General features: G+C 46.1%; 1 protein-coding gene across 1 annotated transcript in view; it reads right to left on the bottom strand.

Annotated features, from left to right (window-relative positions):
• Window positions 1-5,847, bottom strand: part of WBP2 (WW domain binding protein 2) — a 37,157-nt gene extending 31,310 nt beyond the window's left edge. Inside the window, exon 1 of the mRNA XM_073606188.1 lies at window positions 5,691-5,847. Coding sequence (XP_073462289.1) covers window positions 5,691-5,749 — 59 coding nt within the window. The 5' untranslated portion in view covers window positions 5,750-5,847. The remainder of the gene's footprint in view (window positions 1-5,690) is intronic.
• Window positions 5,848-13,963: the final 8,116 nt, after the last annotated feature.

Genomic DNA, 13,963 nt, shown 5'->3' with positions numbered 1-13,963 from the left:
GAATGCTGTTCATTCACAGCTTGTGGAAGCCTGACACTAAGCTCCCAGGAGACAGTGTGGCGCCGGGGAAAGGCAATAAACACGCCTACTCCCATGGGAGGAGAGACAGGAAGTGCCACAATAAAGTACAATATAAAGGTAATTACAGCGATAAAAAAAAAAAATTTCGTGTGGCATTTGAACATCTATGCAATTAACTGAAGGGGGTAAGATTAAGTTAAAAATTTGAGTGGAACCCCGCTTTAATGATCTTGCCTCCCTCTGCAGTCTTTGGTTTCCTCTGATGCTCCCTACATCACTACAGGACACAGTAATGACATAGGGGCTCAGGGGATCGAACCAGAGCATGCAGCAGGGGGACCATGCATCCAATAAATCAGGAAGAGTGCCGCAGGTAAAAAAAAAACTGTTTGTGTCACAATAGTGACCCCCATGTCTGTTTATCTTACTGCATATGGGGCAGTTTGCATCACTTTGTGACATGCTAGTTTTAACTTGGAATATCATGTTTGGCAGGCTACTAGAAAGTCAATGGGACCACACCACAACTGTGTGACAAACGTATTGTGGCACGGCATTTAAATGCAAAATCCCCGTTTGGGGAAAAAAAAAAAAATAGGCATTCAGTATCGCCTCCCGAACTCCTGTATACTGCTATCTGAAAAGTGATTCACCGCGGATCAATTTTCAGAGCCTGCTGTCTGTGTGAAAGAAGCCGAAGCGTGTCGGATTCTAAAGATTCTTCTGCCACCATAGATCTCCAATGTTTAGGCAGAGTGCAGTTACAGGATTTTCTTAAAGCAGGGATTTGCATGCATGAAGGTGGTGAGTCTACCAACCTTTAATCCTAAATCGATGGATATCTTTCAACAGAGTAGGTAAGGACCTTTCACACAGAAGCACGAGCAACGCCTCATGGCATCTCATCTCACAGGTCCTAGTGCACCCCATCACATCACCTATGTACTGGCTGTGTCATGTCCCCACCAGATCACCTGGCTGCAAAAAGCCGTCCCTGCTGGCATTTCCCCAGGTTCTACAAGGCTCTTTATAGGAAAAAGTCACATGGAGTCTGACAACTGTTACCTGTAAAGTGCCCGACTTCACGCTCTGTTCTCCAGCTTCTTAGTGTGTATGACAATTTCATATAACATGTAGTTGTTTACATTCCAATAATTGTAGGGCTCTGTGATTAGCATTGTTATGTACCATTTAGTACATAAATGTCAGTGACTGAGAAGTTACAAAAGCTGGAAGCAGGCACCCAGCATATTCAGGAGAAGGTCACGGATGAAAGCCTCAATATTTCATTTTCAATTCAAAAGTATACATACTAGGGCTGCCACCCTTTTCTTCAAGTCAAACCCAAACACTTCAGCGTCGCACAGCAATTTTTTTTCATAGTATGCATAGATAAACTATGCATAGATGTTGCTATTAAATAACAAGAGTCCCCCTTTACATCATTGTCCACAGAGTTCCCCCTTTACATCAGAGTCCACAGAGTTCCCCCTTTACATCTGAACTCTGAGTTCCCTTTAACTGTAAGGGGGGACTCTGCAGACTCTGATGTAAGGAAGAACTCTGGGGACTCTAACATAAGGAATGCTCTGGTGTACAAAGAGGACTCTGATGTAAGGGGGAGCTCTGATGTAAGGAGTGCTCTGAGAACCCTGATTTACCTTAGTGTACCCACTTAGAGGCAGGAGAGAGAAAGGGGAGATTTAATCCAGTCTGAATAATGTGTCCGGGTCTCAGACAGTCTGAAACCCAGACGCATAATTCCAAACCCAAACTGTCCGGGTGAATCCAAACAGGTGGCAACCCTAATACATACATGTAGAAATAAGAGTGCCCAACATGCAGACCCAGGTAAAGAAAAGTCTGACCAATCTCCAGGACCTGGGACTTCCTGTTTAAACTAGAGATACTAGGCAATTACCTGTGCTGAGCTACCTACACACTGCACCGCATGAGTGCTGAGCTACCTACACACTGCACCGCATGAGTGCTGAGCTACCTACACACTGCACCGCATGAGTGCTGAGCTACCTACACACTGCACCGCATGAGTGCTGAGCTACCTACACACTGCACCGCATGAGTGCTGAGCTACCTACACACTGCACCGCATGAGTGCTGAGCTACCTACACACTGCACCACATGAGTGCTGAGCTACATACATAGTACACCGCATGAAAGTTATGAAGTGGCAACCCTAGATGACAGAGCGGAGAGGCGACAGAGCGGAGGGCGCAGCATGTGGATCCCGGTGCACAGATAGATGCCCCAACTGAACTGCACTTTACTGAAGGTACAGAGGCAGATATTATAGAATAGTGCTATGCAGCACCTGTAGACTGCTGTAATTGGCAAGTCAGTACAAACAGCCATGTGACAGACAACTATACAGCAGCTACTGTACTGTAATCATAAGGATGATGATCATAACCAGTGAGATGCTTCCTTTTTGGTATCATCTATAACTGTTTGGAGGGGTAGTAAACAGACACAACAGAGCCCCCAACCACTCCCCCTTATCCTACAGACACAGTGCTACCATCATACATAGTATGGCATTGGCAGTGGGGGTCACACACACACAGGGAGTGTATATAAACCCCCTACCAACCCCCCACCATACTGCAGTGACAGTGCCTCCAGGATAAGAGGGGCTTAGTCAGGCATTTTTACTGCCCCTCCAACCACAAGTGTAAATTACGACCTAAAAGAAAGTATCTCACTGAGTTCGTGTTATCCCAGATTGACACTGAAGGTGGAATTCACACAATTTCAAACCCACATCTCAGCCCGACTTCCTGTCCAGCTCCTCCACAGATGTCTATTGAAATCGCCCCGGAGGTGCATGAACTACTTTTTGGAATCAGTGCGGAGCCGCAAAGTCAGCGTTGCACCAATTCAGACGGTGCAGTTGCCGGTAATAGGTGGCGATTTGACAATTCGGCCCGATGTGAACGAGGGGCTAAATCTGGTAATTTGGTTGTGAGATGGAAACAATCTGGCAGCTGTGCAGCCGCCCGGATCGCTTCTACAAACCGTTATGGAGACCCCTGATGTAAAGAGAAATTGTCACCAAAAAATGCATCACATATGGAACTTTTTGTCCCCATATGTGATGAAAAAAAAAAAAAAAAAAAAGTGTAGAAAATGAAAATTACACCCAGGCACTTAAAGAGGAACTGCAGTCAGGTCACATAATTTGTAATAAAACCATCTTTGCCATTCTAAAGCTTCCCTCCAACCACTTTGCATATTATTTTATATATACTGTAATTCTGTACTTCCCAAATATGCTGCATAAAACTCCCTCCACTGAGTCTGCATCCATTTTAACTGTGGGCAGCTGAAGCTGCTGCCTGTTCACTTCCTGCATTTACACAGAGGCACACCTCCAGCTGCAGCTCTCATTGGCCCTCTTATGGCTCATCCCCCCACCCTTCCAGGCAAACTCTCACGAGAGTGAGAGAGAGCTGTGCATGATGTCATAAGCCTAGGCGTTTTTCCAGACAAGAAACAGGAAGTGGGCTGTATAAGGTATTAAGACCCCTTTCACACTGGGGCGCTTTGCAAGCGCTAGAGCGCTAAAAATAGCGCCTGCAAAGCGCCCTAAAAGAGCCGCTGCTGTGTCTCCAATGTGAAAGCCCCGAGGGCTTTCACATTGGAGCGGTGCGCTAGCAGGACGGTAAAAAAAGTCCTGCTAGCAGCATCTTTGGAGCGGCGAAGGAGCAGTGTATACACCGTTCCTAAACCGCTCCTGCTCATTGAAATCAATGGGGCAGCGCGGCTATACCGCCGGTGGTGGTTTTAACCCTTTCGCAGTTGGTTTTTAACCCTTTCTTGACCGCTAGCGGAGGGTAAAAGGGCCCCGCTAGCGACCGAATAGCGCCGCAAAATTGACGGTAAAGCGCCGCTAAAAATAGTGGCGCTTTACCGCCGACGCAAACACCACCCCAGTGTGAAAGGGGCCTTAGTGGCAGAAAAAAAAAATATTTTACTATCGAAAGTTAAAACAACAACAAGGGCAGAAGATTTAATAGATGAAAAGATGAAAAAAATGACTGACGATTCGCTTTAAAGGGCAAGTTCATCTTTACAGAAAAATCTGTAAGGTGAACTTACACTGGATCCCCTCCTCCCCATCGCACGTGGTCTCATAGTACCTGAAGCCAGCAAACTCCCACAATGACATGTCGTAAAACCGCTTTACCAGTCCGGGGGATCAGAAATCCCCCCACGGCTTAATCTCCTAAATGTACCTCGTAAAGGTACGTATAGGAGGCATTCTGATTGGTAGGCGCAGACCAATCAGAACCCCCGTAGCCCATCCTGTCACTGCTGCAGAAGAGGACCGGACCGGTAAAGTGGCTATTCGATATGTCAGTGCGGGCCTCGGCCTCGGGTACTGTAGGACCGGGTGCGATGGAGTCCAGTGTAAGTTCACCTTACACATTTTCTGTAAGGCCTCATTCATACGAGGCGGATCCACTGCCACGGAGTCCGCCAACTCTGAGGGAGATCTCTCCATTGATCTCCGCTGAGCCGGCAGATGACAGGTCCCTCTCTGATCACTGAGCGGGGAGGGGCTTGTCGAGCGCCGCTGGTCGCTATGGAGAGATCGGGCGAAAACGAACAGCATGTCCATTTTCATCAGATCTCACCCGATCCAATCCGCCAGGGACGGATCTGAACGTAGGGCCATCCGTCTGATTTTAACGGATTGATGTCAGTGGACATGTCACCGCTGACATCCGTCGCTCCATAGACTAACATGGAGCGCCCCTTCAGGTCTGCCGAAAAAACTGACAGGTGGACCTGAACGGTCTGCCCGTGTGAAAGGGGTCTAAAGGTGAACTTACACTTTAAAATCCCTCCCCCCCACACATTTTTTGAGTTGCACCCCCACATACAAACATGTAGAAATGTAAATGTGTGTGTCGGGGGTGTCTACACACAAATCATGCTACTCTTGTTACATATCACGACACATGCCAGAGTGAGATCAATCATTTTCGGCCCATTATTCATGGTTAACTCTAAACTGATGTTCTGTGTGGGGCTTTTAAAGTGTCACCTATGGAAAATATAGGGGGCCAAAGTTTGTTGCTATTTGATGGGTGTATGTAAGTTTAAGACTTGACATGTTTGGTATCTATGTAATCGGAACAACCTCATCTTTTGTATTATTACCAAAAATCATGCAATATATTGCATTTATGTGCCCTATAATTAATTCTATGTATGTGCGGAGTTATTTTCAATTTTGAGTTTCATAAATGTTGTGTGAATATCATCCCGCTAATGATTGGTGGAGAATTGTGATCAGGGTGGGGGCCCCTGTCACATAGCTTGTACAGGGCCCCATCATTTCTTATTGACGCAGATACAGGGAGTACATGCAAACTCCATGCCGGTGGTCCTCTGGTCATACTGTACTATATCAATGCTGAGCTACACACACGCTGTACTACATGACTGCACTAGTGAGCCCACGACTATAAAACGGTAAAGACATTTCTGCTTTCCTGATTGGTCCGCCCGCCTATCGATCAAGTCAAGCCCCGCCCCGCTGACATAATTTACTGTCAGAGGTCGGGGCAATGAGTCGTAGCGGTCCGGGTGTCGGGATAAATAAAGTGTAGCTCGGGGCCCGCACAGGACGTCTGCTCACCTCTCACAATTATTAACTACGACACCCCCGCCGTCCGTGTGGTTCCTGTTCAGCGCCATGTTGCGGATTCTGAGGGACACGCCTCCCTCCCTGCGAGCCCAGCCACTGATACCGTCTCACAGCAACCGGTCAGCCACGCCCCCCTGTCATCACTGCTCTATGCTGATTGGTCGCTGACTGCAGCAGCACGCGCACAGCCAGAGGTGCAATGTTCCTGTGCCCGGTCATCCCAATCAATAATTGATAGAGGGCGGAGCCCTCCGTGTGACCGGATACCGGGGATCACCCGCTGATAAGTGCCAATCCTGCTGAGTGCAATGTCATCGGCAGGGGAGGCTTTCCATCACTTCTCTGCGGTTCCCCAGGAAGTCATTGATGGGACGTTTCTGTGCAGAATCCCATCTGATCGGATCTTATCCATTAACCACTTGTCTACCGAGGCAATGTTCTCATTAAAAATCTGCGTTTTATTTTTTATTTTTTTTATGGAAATTACCCTAAACCCCCAAACATTATACATTTTCTGAAAGCAGAGACCACAGAGAATAAAATGGCGAAATATTTTAGAATATTGGCACAACTCTTTAGCAAATGCCTATTTTCAAAAAATAATAATATAAAATGAATTATGATGAAAACAAACGCAATATAATACCCATTTTTTTTAAATATAAAAGATGGGTCTGTGTTAACTAAATAAATACCAAACATGTCAAACTATAAACTTGTGTGCATATGTGAAATAAAACAAAAAATAAAAACACAGCACTCAAAATTCTTGTTACACATGGGCTGTCCAATCAGGTCCGTGTGTCAGTTTTCCAGGCGGACCTGATTGGACCTTTCACTCTCTCCTATGGAGCAGCGGATATCAGCGGACATGTCTGCTGACACCCGCCGCAATTCGATCCTGCCCGCAAAATCCAGACGGATGGTGGTCCTATTTTCCAGTCATCTATTAGATTGGATAAAAAAAAAAAAAAACGGAAAAAAACGGACAGGCGGTTCATTTCCACCCGATTTCCCAATAGAAGACAGCGGTACTATGTCCGGGTCTGCCCTGCACAGTGGAGCGGACAGGACCTGTCATCCGCCTGCTCAGCAGGGATCAGCAGAGGCCTAATGCTCCTAAACGGTCCTAAAATGCTACTACAAAAAGCTATTACCAGCGTTTTTTCCAAAACGCTAGTGTGCATGAAGCAATGCTCCTAAAAGCTTTTTTTTATTCTTCATGTACTATAAAAATGTTAATGCTCCTAAAAGCTTCTAAACGCTTCTAAAAGCTACTAAAATGCTACTAGAAGCTGGCACAAAAATACTATTATCAGCATTTTTTATCCAGTGTTTTTTTCTACCTTATTTTGAACTTATGAAAAATGCTAGTGTGCATGAAGCCTTAAGGGGCACAGTTAGGGCTTTTTTTCTCAGAGAATGGGTGCAGGAACCCCCCCGTCTAAGTCACCCCTTGTCTCTGCCCCTAACCAACTCTGACCACCGTCCCTTGATTCTACCCACCTACCAGTACTGCCCCTTTTAGAGAATACAGAACCAAGTATCATTTTGTGGTGCTAAATCATTTGTTTAAAACATGTTGATGATAAAAAGAAAAGAAGTAAAATAGATCCCCTGCAGCCAGCAACAATAGAATCCCAGCAATAGATCCCCACACAACAATAGACTCCCCCAGCAACAATGGACTCCACCCCAACAACAATAGATTCCCTGCAGCAACAGTGAACCACCCACAACAAAATATCACACCCAGTAACAAAATATCACACCCAAGCAACATTAGACCCCCCACCCCAGCAGCAACAACAGATCTCCCAGCAGCCACCATCAATAGATCCTCCAGTAGCCAGTAAAAATAGACCTCTCCCTCAACAGTAGATCCCTTCCAGCAACATAAGACCCCCCAGCAACAACAGATTCCCCATCAGCAACAATAGACCCTCGCACAAAATCAGATGCCCACCAGTGACAATAGATCCCCCAGTAGCCAACATCAATAGACCCTCCAGTACACCCCATGCTATTACATACATTCAGTGTTGGAGGTGCCGGAACTGCATTCCCCCGCGTTCCCGCTGAAAAAAAGCCCTGGGCACAGTTCCTTCCAATGACACGAAGAATTGGGCGCAATAACAGTAACAATGGAGCACAATTCCTCCCACTGACACCAACAATGGGGCACTATTCCTCCCAATAACACCAACAATTGGGCCCAATGACACCAATGTTGGGGCACAATTCCTCTCAATGACACCAATGATGGGGCATGAATCCTCCCAATGACACCAACAATGGGGCACAATTCCTCCCACTAATACCAAAGATGGGGTACTGTTTTTTCCCACTGACATTGGGACCTTTTCTAATCCCAATGGCCACAGTCTGGCCCCCCTAAAGTCTGAAGAACAGTAAACTGGCCCTTTGTTTAGAAAGTTTGGAGACCCCTGTTCTAGTTGATATGACACACGTGTGACACAGTTTTTGTCCAAATACATGGGCATGCCCTATGCTGCACATTTACACTTGGGTGTGTGCAGGGGTTCTTTTAATTTTTTTTATTGGTTGTATAATAGTTTCATTTTTTTTCTTATTGCCATCACAAGGGGGCTTACAAGCCCCCTATGTGATAGCATTGGGCAGGTGAAAGACCCTCTTTATTGAGACACCAGAGGTTTCCCTCAATGTCTCTGGTGCCTTCCACTGCAGTTAATCAAGCACATTATATCTTTGATTAGCTGCTTCTACAGTAGCTGAGGAATAACAGCTCTGAGCCTAGAAGTGACTTATACATGATGCTTCCAGGGCCATTAGGTGCAGGGGGAAGCCGGTAATGAATGTTCCCTGATGACCTCCTGCTTTTTTAGTTAATGCTTTTTGCTGCAGTTCCCAGGCTCTCCTGTTTCTCTGGAGACCACCCTGGCCACCCAGGGCATCAGGGGAGGGGGCAGCACCTTTGGAGCCCTGTAAAAGTGATTGGGCAGATCACGTTTATGTTAAAGTCTCTTGCCCATCAATACCAAGCTCATGGTTGCTGCAGTCTAGGAAAGGGAGTGAGGACCTGTCACTGAGATGTCTGCACCCACACCAGAGTAGAGAGAGACTGAGCCATTGGGAAGCCTCTGTTGTGCTAAAGACTGGAGTTGCCCCAGGCAACCCAGAAGTGACTGGATGGTGAGCTACAATATCGCTGAGACTGGTGAGCTGCTGCTGTGCGGATTTACTATCTGCTGCTAGAGAGACTGAGCCCTTTAGGAACTGGCCATACAGCTATCTAGTAACCTTATTGCTACCTGCAGGCTTGATAGAGAGTATTCTTGTGTGCACTAACGGTACAACTGGGCCTCAACGCCAGATGGCTGAAAAGTTAGAACTAAAGACTGTCCCTTTACAGCTGTTATACAGAGACCTTCATCTTTTGCTTAGGCTAAGAGGTACCTCTCAGGGGGCATTGCATCATATGCTAGCCATTCTCTTATTGTGCACTAGTTATAGTATTTGTCAGGTCACCTGGGACCAGGTGACAGATGCACTCTGTAGGAGTCAGAAGTGCACCGCTAAGATATTGGACCCTAGGACTGACTGCTACGGATTGAACCCTGGGAGGTTCAGGAAGCAGGTCTACTGGATCACTAACACAGATCCCACTGGGAGCTAGAGCATAGATTCCCCAGGGTGCGGAGTCTAAGAGCCAGCAGGTGTACACCAGAGCCTCTAGTGGTGAGGATAGACTCTGCTGCAGTCTGGCTCCAGGTCACGGTCCCCAGGGTCTCACAGCTCACGCTCACGGTAGACTACAGAAGAAGAGGAAGGAGGCAGCAAGCTGGAACGACAGGGAAGTAAGGAGTAAGCCAAAGGTCAGGGCGACTAGCAGACAAGGATAAACATAACACGCCAAAGGTCAGGGTAACAAGCAGACAGGGAGAGTCGAGAACAGGCCAAAGTCGGTAACAGGAATCAGACGTAGGAAACACAGCAACTACACACAGAGGCTAACACACAATGGTTGATCAGCACTGCTGGCTTACAGTGCACAGGTTAATATAGGGTTCCCTGATAGGGCCTGGGGTGGGGCCATGCTTAGAGTAGAGGTTATAAAACCAGTCAGGTGAGAGGCAGCTGGTCTTTAGAAATGAACACATGGAGACAGGTAAGCTGACAGAGAAAACTCTATTGCATAACCATGACAGTATTATTACTCACATTGCAGTTTAAGGGGTTGTAAAGTCAGAATGTTTTTATCTTAATGCATTAAGATAAAAAGCCTTCTGTGTGCAGCAGCCTCCCTCGGCCCCCCTAATACTTAGCGATGTCCACGAGTGTCTGAGCCGTTCGGGATTCTCCCTCCTGGCTCCCGCTGCTGTCAAAGTCAGTTAGCCAATCATGAAAGAGAGGGGGTGGGGCCGAACCGCAGCTCTGTGTCTGAATGGACACATGGAGCTGCAACTTGGCTTGGGTGCCCCCATAGCAAGCTGCTTGCTGTGGGGGGGCACTCAACAGGAGGGAGGGGCCAGGAGCACCGAAGAGGGACCCAAGAAGAGGAGGATCTGGGCTGCTCTGTGCAAATCCACAGCAACAGAGCAGGTAAGTATAACATGTTATTTTTATAGAAAGAAAACAAGACTTTACAATCACTTTAATGCTTATATGTACTGTTTATTGCTGACTTTGCTGAATCATGAGTTAGTTACAGTCTGCTGGTACAGAACTCTATTCTACAGTAAGTTACCTTGGAATAGAAGTAGTTGTAAAACTATTCCCATAAGATGTTGGACCGGACACCGTATGCGGTCTCGTCTGATGCATACTTTGTGGTCCACACAATGCAGCAGAGGGATGCAAGTGTTAAGTGAATCTTTAATAAAGGAATATCAATAGTGAACTTCTTCAACTCTTCCATTGCAACACTGAAGATATTGGAGCCGCCTGGCCTTGCTCTTTTAAATGACTGCCCCAAACGCTGGTCAAGTAATACTACTAGTACCCTGTTTCCCCGAAAATAAGACCTAGCGTGATTGTCGGTGATGGCTGTAATATAAGCCCTACCCCCCAAATAAGCCCTACCCTGTTTCCCCGAAAATAAGCCCTACCCTGAAAATAGGACCTACAAGGACTTTAACTAGAGCTTATTTGAGGGGTAGGGCTTATATTGCAGCCATCACTGACAATCACGCTAGGTCTTATTTTCGGGGAAACAGGGTACATTCAACATGATCAAAAGACTCCTCAAACTCAAAGTCAGTCTGCCAAATCGCAAACAACATGGGATGGGACAGCTTGCTCCCTAGTTAAATGGAAAAAGCTCACATCATTGCATGACCTACTGCTGCCTTTTGCAGAACATACTAAAACCCTCCAGAGTGACACCATGTCCATGTCCCTAATGTCAGGCTAGAAGCAGATAACAGGTAACAGTTCAGGTGTGCTGATTATGAAAAGAGTTCAAGCACATACCATGAGTAGGTCTAAGCAGAGCAAGTCAGCTGGGACTTTTAGTTTCCCGATGCAGATGAAGGTAGATAGACATGTGCGCCGTCAATAAATTTTTTTCGTTCCGTATTAAAATTAATTCGTAATTCATGTCCAAAATTCAATTCGCATTCGTATGAAATACGAATTTTCCTTAGGTTCGTAAAATTTTTCGTAACAATAACGAAAGTTCGTTATGATAAATTTATCATTATGAGGGACTCCCACCATCCCTGTGCTGTGCTGACTTCCTGGGTTTTTAACTTTAGTTTCGTTAACTCTTCGTAACAATAAGGAAAGTTCGTTATGATAAATTTATCCGACGTTCGTAAACGAAATTTCGTACAAAATTGGTATGCATAAAAATTTGTATTTAGAATCCGTACAAATTTCCGATTCGTATGAAACTAATCGCACATGCCCAACTTAGGTAGATGTTGGCTGGTGCTTGCAGTTCACAGCTGCAGATGTAGGTAGGTGTTGGCTGGACCTTGTAGTTCACCACTGTAGACTAAGGTAGATGTTGGCTGGTGCTTTTAGTTCACCACTGCAGATGAAGGTAGAGATTGGCTGGGCAGCCAAGTAGTAATGCTGAGTCTGGTACTACAGTAGGATTAGGCAAGCTTACTTGGATAATGGCAGGCTTACTTGGATAATGAAGATGGAACTTCTGAAGTCGGTCAGCATGAAGATCACGAGCTGGGACCCAAGATCGATCCTCTGGGCCGAAACCTTTCCAGTGAACGAGATATTGTAAGGAATTGCGTACTCATCTGGAATCAAGAATAAATGCCACTTCATATTCCTGACTGTCCAACACATCCACAGGTTCTGGTTCATTTACTTGGAAGCTGGAATGAACAGGTTTCAACAATGAAACATGAGACATTTGGAATGCGCATGGATGGGGGAAGTTTACAGGCCACAAGATTAACAATCTCTGAAATTTCAAAGGGCCCGATGAATTTTGGGCCATGTTTTTTTTAGGAGGAACATGCAGGGACTACTAGATGATGGCAACACTTTGTCACCAACTTTATATCCTGGTGCCTTTGAGAGCCTCTTGTCAGCCATTTTTTAAAAGCCTGCACAGAGCGAGAACTAGCACGATTAACAATCGGACCAGATTTTGGAGAAATTTTCAATCGTAGTGTTGGCATCTGGAACATCAGAGGGTGGTAGATCAAAGGAGCACACACAAGGATGAAACCCGTAAACACAGAAGAAGGCAGAGGTCCCTGTAGATGTGCTGGCAAACTCCACCCACAGAAGGATGTTGACCCACTTCACCTCATCATTGGCCATCAGATAACGTACCATCTTCTCTAGAGTCTGATTAGTCCTTTCTGTTTAGGTATTTGTCTCAGGATGATTTGCTGAAGAATATGATAACTTTATCCACAGCAGAGAGCAAAGGGCCTTCCAAAACTGGGCTATAAACTGAGAGCCACGGTCTGAGACAATGTTATTGGTGCCCCATGGGAGCCTGAAAACATGTTTAATGAATAAACATGCCAGTTCTTTAGCCGATAGAAGTTTCGGAAGCGGAACAAAGTGAGCCATCTTACTGAACCTGTCTACCACCACCCAGATCATGGAACACCCCGGGACGGAGGTAAGTCAGTGATAAAGTCCATAGATAAATGAGTCCAGGGACAGGTAGGTATTGGAAGTGGACGTATCAGACCGGAGGGCTTAGAGGTACTGCTCTTAAGTCTGGCACAAACATCACAGGCCTGGACGAAGGCTAACACATCCTGCCTAATGGATGGCCACCAGAGGTTGCAAGAGATAATCTCAAAAGTCTGTCTAAATCCTGCAGGCTTTCGATGCATGTACCTGATTCAATACCTGCAAACGAAGAGCCAGGGGCACAAAAAGCATAACAGAGGGAGTGGAGGGAGGGGCTTCAAACTGTGCAGGTAACAAGGTCTCAAAAGGTGTCAGTCTGGGTGAAAGCCAAAATCCTATCCTCAGGGATAATGGGTTGTGGAGGAAGCGGAGGAGGAGACTCTGATAAAAAGCTTTGAGAAAAGGCATCAGCCTGAATGTTTTTTGGCCCTGGTAGATAAGAAATTGTGAAGTCAAATCTGAAGAAGAACAATGACCACCTGGCTTGAGGTGAGTTCAGTCTTTTAGCAGAACGGATGTATTCAAGGTTTTTGTGGTCAGTCAGAACTATGAATGGATAGCGAGCTCCCTCCAGCCAATGTCTCTATTCCTCCAAAGCTAGCTTTATGGCTAGAAGTTCTCTGTATCCTATATGATAATTGCACTCTGCTGGGCAATATTTACAGGACAAGGCAGCACAGGGGTGGATGGCAGCATTTACTTTGTGACAAAAGCGCCCCCTCCCCTACTTCAGATGCATCTACTGTACCTCCACAATAAAAGGCAGCTCAGGAACAGGATGGCGTAGAATTGGTGCAGAGGTAAAGGCTTTCTTCAGCAGAGTGAAGGCCGCCTGGGCTCCAGTAGTCCATTTAAACTTAGTCAGAGTCGTTTTGGTGAGAGGTGATGGGATGTGCAATGGTGGCAAAGTCCTTGAGAATTTCCGATAGAAATTAGCAAAGCCCAGGAAGCGCTGAATTGCCTTCAGGTCTGAAGGTGGTGCCCAGTCTAAAATGGCTTGAATCTTGGCTGGATCCATGGTGAGGCCTGTGTCAGAAATTAGGTAACCCAGGAAAGGTACTTGTTTGACATGGCATAAACATTACCAAAATGGAGTGAGCCTTTAATCAGGCCAATACCGAGCAGACGTGCCACTGATGTGTTTCAAGATTGGAGAGTATATT

This window comes from Aquarana catesbeiana, linkage group LG12 (genome assembly GCF_042186555.1).
Source record: "Aquarana catesbeiana isolate 2022-GZ linkage group LG12, ASM4218655v1, whole genome shotgun sequence".
Classification (NCBI taxonomy): Eukaryota; Metazoa; Chordata; class Amphibia; order Anura; family Ranidae; genus Aquarana; species Aquarana catesbeiana.
This window is presented reverse-complemented; position numbering and strand designations above follow the sequence as displayed.